The sequence below is a fragment of the Penaeus japonicus genome, unplaced genomic scaffold (genome assembly GCF_977035675.1).
Source record: "Penaeus japonicus unplaced genomic scaffold, GWHDUDI00000001_assembly GWHDUDI00000024, whole genome shotgun sequence".
Lineage (NCBI taxonomy): Eukaryota > Metazoa > Arthropoda > Malacostraca > Decapoda > Penaeidae > Penaeus > Penaeus japonicus.
Genome location: NW_028234426.1, coordinates 30768564 through 30773563, shown reverse-complemented (window position 1 = coordinate 30773563; position 5000 = coordinate 30768564). Strand labels below are relative to the sequence as shown.

The window sequence follows — 5000 nt, the reverse complement described above, 5'->3', positions numbered from 1 at the left end:
TATATAGATATATATATATATACATACACAGTTATATGTATATCATAAGAAATATTACAGTTTGATAACTCTATTGAAATATTACAGTGTCCATTTATTTCTTACATTAGTATTTTATAAATTATGTGATACAAATGCTTTCCTAAATTCTCCCTGCATCTCAGAATTTTTTTTTTTTTTATAGATTAAAGAATTGAAAGGTTTGGGAACTGGACATTGTCTCAAGGTGGTGCAAGAGGTTCTTCGAACTGGAAGCTGTAGAGAAGTTGCAACTAAAGCAGACTCTGAAAAGTACATAGGACTGAAGGTAATGATAAACAGTATTGTTGATGGAATAGATATTTTCCAGTATGATTTTTGGACGCTTATAATTCATATTTTTTCATAAGTGCAGATAATGTCCAGATATATATTTTAGTTTCTTTGTTAAGTTTGTGTATAGCAACAATGTAACCATTCTTTCCTTTCAGATCTTAACTAGTGTGTATGGCATTGGTGCAAGCCTTGCTGAGAAGCTGTATACAGTTCATAAATTAAGAACAGTGCAAGACTTAATCACACATTGGAATCACCTAAAGTTAGGAGATGAGAGGATCAAGTATGGTATGATTATTCTGTATTATTGAATATTATGATAAAAACCAGTTCATTTTTCAGATATATATTGGAATAAAAAAGATATTAAAAACTTGTACCTGACACTTTGGTAATAATATTATAAAACCTTTTACCATATGTGTAAGTCTTCATTTATGACATAATGTAGATTTCCATTTGTCAGTTAATATGTATTCATAAGTGAAGAGCCTCCTCTGCAACTTGTTGATAGGACTCAAATACTTTACACCAGAACCTGACTAAAGATTCTGTCTCAGAGATCACAACCACTGGAGTCTTTCACAAGGTCAATATACTCTTCCTGAATAGCATCATTGAGTTTCTTCCATTCATCTATCCCAACTCTCACGCAAACCTGGACGTGCATACTACCTCATAAAACCCAGGTTAAAAACCCCTAAACTAGACAGTAAGGCCTTGACTTTAGGGAATCGAATAGGCTGTAAAAACTTGATAAATTGGGAATTGATAATCTGGTGGCAAAATTTGAATGGGAAAAGTAAAAGTAGTCTGGGAAAACTCCTAAGGTTAAATTTTGAATCAAATTGATTTTGAGTGAATAACAGTTACTAGAAAAGAAAACAAATTTCTTGTTGTGATTGTATAGAGACTCAATACAAAGCACTGATAAGCTATTGCTTATCTAGAATCACAGATTTCTAAACCTAATCAAAAGAACATTTATGTTGGGGGCCTACTTACTAGATAAGTGTTTATAAAAGATATGTAATTATTCTTCAGTAATGCTTTGGGATAGGATGATCACATGAATTGTTGTATAACATGCTCATTGCAAAAATATGTAAATAGCTGTGGGTTACTGTTGCATAAAAGGTGTTCCTGTGTCCTCATTTGTAAAACATGTTATGTTATTTTGTTATTGTTTTTGGTACTGCTTTATTGTTCTTATGGTTCAATTTCAGAGTGGGAAAGAATTGCTGATTTATAATGAGCCTTGTTATGTATTTAAAAAAAAAAAAAAAAAATCATGTCTGTTAAGTTTTATTTTGTTATTATGTGGTTGAATGTAACATAGAAACAATACATCCAAAACATTAATTCTTGTAATACCAAACCTCTCCGTAAGTCCCACACATCAAACGGGTCAGTCACAAGAAATATCGTGCTGCTGCTATGTCAGAATTAATTGAATAATACATAGACAATTTGCTACAATTCATTTATATGAAATCTTTGCTCTTGAATAACATGCTGTGCTTTCAGGAACTGCATACCACCGAGATCTCAACACTCCAGTGACGAAAGAGCAGGCAGGAAAGATTGAGTCCATTTTAAAAGAAGAGCTGGATGTCATCAAGTCAGGATATATTCTAGAAATGACTGGTGGATTTAGGAGGTAAGACATTTTTAAAAATTTTAATTATAAAATGATTCTGTTTTTTATAAACACAGAGAGTAATATGATGGAGGCAATGAATATAAGAACATAACAGGGTTGTCCTTTTGCAGAGGCAAAAATACTGGGCATGATGTGGACTTTCTGATCTCTTATGAGAAGGAAGGGGAAGAAGTTGGTGTTCTTTCAAAGCTGTTGAACAACCTCAGCAACAAGGGATACATAATTCATAAAAAAATAGAGAAATCAACATATGATGAAGAGGTAATCAAAATTTAGATTGTTAATAGAAGCAACTTAGTTTTATGATTTGGAAACGTGTCTTTTATCAGATCTTTAGCTAGTAATAAGTGTACGTATGTGTACAACCATATTGCTAGTGGGAAAAATATACTTTTATAGCATAAAGTACCCTAACATGCTCATGTACTTGTATTAAACATATTGTTGGGTTGAAAAATGTATCTGTATAGTCATACTGACACTGAGAGTTCATGTGTATATGCACTATCTATTGTGGTTTGGTTTTATTATCTATTTTTATACATAGAGGCTTCTACAAGCATTTAGTCATAATTTAGTCACTTAGTAGGCCTACCTGACCTCACCTGTTTATGCCATTCCTTGTATTTTTTTTTAGAAAAGAAGTTTTATTTTTATTACTGTTATTATTTATGCTAATGATGATGATAATGATAGTGATAATGATAGTGATAGTGATGATGATGCTAATAATAGTACTGATACTAATGATACTAATAGTACTGATACTAATGATACTAATAATATTGATAAAAATTAATAATATTAATGATGATAATGATGATAATAATAAGCATGGTGACAAGAGTGATTATAACTGAAGTGACAATAATGATAGTTATATATATAACTTTTCCCTGAAAATTCAATGAATAGGTTAAACAGGTGAGTGAGTACAGCTACCAATTAACTCCTTGGTGAACAAAGTATTTGTTGAATCATCTATGTGTGAAAAAAGGATAAAACAAAAGCATATTGGACAAATGCATGTCCTTGGCATCACAGATTGAAAGTATAAGAGACTTAAGACCCCAAAATCTTAGGTACATCTGGAGTTACAAGGTCAGTAATGTTAACATATTTATTCTTTTTTTTATTAATATGATTTAGGCAGTATTCAAGAGAGCATCAGAAACTGTGAACCCAATGGATCATTTTGAGAAATGTTTCTGCATATTCAGACTCCCAGTTTGTGAACCCTGGATTTCATATGATACACTGAACATGGGAAAAGGTATTTATTTTGTAATGAAATTTTTGATGATACAAATTGTAATATATGATGCATTGCCCAATTTGACTTGTTTAAAATGACATCTGTAGTTATACTGAAAAGACCATACCATGTACAGAACTAAACAAGATAATGAATAAAAAAATGTTTTTTTTTGTCTTTTCCAGACTTTGAAAGTCTTCTCAAAGATGGTGAAAGCAAGAGGGATTGGCAGGCAGTCAGGGTAGACTTTGTGTTTGTTCCACATAGCCAGTGGGCCTATGCACTCTTAGGGTGGACAGGCAGCAAGCTATATATGCGTTTGCTACGTCATTATTCTAATCGTTCCTTACAAATGTTGCTCAACAGCCATGGCCTTTGGAACAGGGCCAACAATACATTTCTCCCTGCAAAAAATGAAGAGGAGATCTTTCAGAACCTTGGTTTGAGTTACAAGGAACCATGCGATAGGAATTTTTAAGTGGTTGTAAGTGATAGTTGTGATAGTTGTATTGAATTTATATTTTAACTAATTAAAAAAATAAGGACTGAATGTTTGATCCCTTTTACCATGGTTTATAATTGTTAAAGAATATTATGAGCAATAAACAAATTGAATTTTTTACATGGCAGTATCAGTCGACCCTTGACATTCACAAGAGTTACATTCCTAAATACCTTGCAAATATGTTTATTTTGTAATTTCCAAGACTTTCTTATGTGGATAGAGCTGCATTTTTGTTGTAAAGCTAATCAAGTTGTGCTTGAGGCTGTTAACCTCAAGTCAGGCTGGTCTCTCAATAACAAGCGGCTATGGCTTGTAGATAAGAAAAATTACTTTTATTATCAATGTTATTATCATGTCCACTTCTAAACTTCAGGAAGGTCTTTTAGAAGGAACTTTGGTTGAAAAAAAACATAACCTGCCCATCCTTCAGATCCTCTGAATATTCACCAATTGAATATGTGTTTGGTGTGCATTATCACCACCTGTCTAATTCAAAACCAAGTTGAAGCATACTTACAGCATCAATTTTATTAGAATCCCACACATTTTTGTCTTTTGTTTTCCAAATCTGTTGGCAATCATTATAGAGCTTCATGTATCCCAAGGTGTCATCAAGTCTACATTCAAGATTTGATGTGCTAAAAACAGGAATGTTGTGCCAGACGTAAGCTACACTTAAGATTTGGCAAAACAGAAATGTGACTTTGACTATGAACTGTGCTCATTTCCTTGGTGAACCCATGCAGTTTTTCAGGAGAGCCCAACATCCAATGGGGCTGCCTCAGCACTATTCTCTCTGCTGTTTTGCTCAGACAGCTATGGAGAGAAATGGGGTGATACCAAACCAGCTCTCTTATTGTCAGGAAATGGACTATGTCGACCCTTTTCCAACTTGGTAAGGGTAGAACTTACCCAAGACTGATTGATAAGTTGTAAGAATACAAACTCACCTCACAATTCCAGATTGGAAATTTTTTAATAGGGAATCCCATCACTTCCCGGAGCTGAGTGTAAACTGTTCTCATACGTAATCCTTAATTCCTCCAGGGAGAGTGGGATAGCTGGATACTCAAGCTTGACAGCCTTAGTTCTAATGTGGGATAGTCTGTCTTCTTTGTGATGTTCCTGAATGGTCCTTATATCTACTGGTAAAATGGCACTATCTGTTCTTGCAGAGAATTCAAGAGCCTATCTCTCTTCCTTTGACTAGGGGTCAAAGCCTGTCTCGCACATCAACTCTGGATACCAAACTTAAAGTTATA

At 33.5% G+C, this 5000-nt stretch overlaps 1 protein-coding gene across 1 annotated transcript in view; it reads left to right on the top strand.

Annotated features, from left to right (window-relative positions):
- LOC122257034 (DNA-directed DNA/RNA polymerase mu) overlaps positions 1-3853 on the top strand; it is a 5813-nt gene extending 1960 nt beyond the window's left edge. The window contains exons 6-11 of the mRNA XM_043022063.2: positions 185-307; positions 471-603; positions 1843-1975; positions 2089-2239; positions 3128-3251; positions 3419-3853. Coding sequence (XP_042877997.2) covers positions 185-307; positions 471-603; positions 1843-1975; positions 2089-2239; positions 3128-3251; positions 3419-3711 — 957 coding nt within the window. The 3' untranslated portion in view covers positions 3712-3853. The remainder of the gene's footprint in view (positions 1-184; positions 308-470; positions 604-1842; positions 1976-2088; positions 2240-3127; positions 3252-3418) is intronic.
- The last annotated feature ends 1147 nt before the right edge of the window (positions 3854-5000 follow it).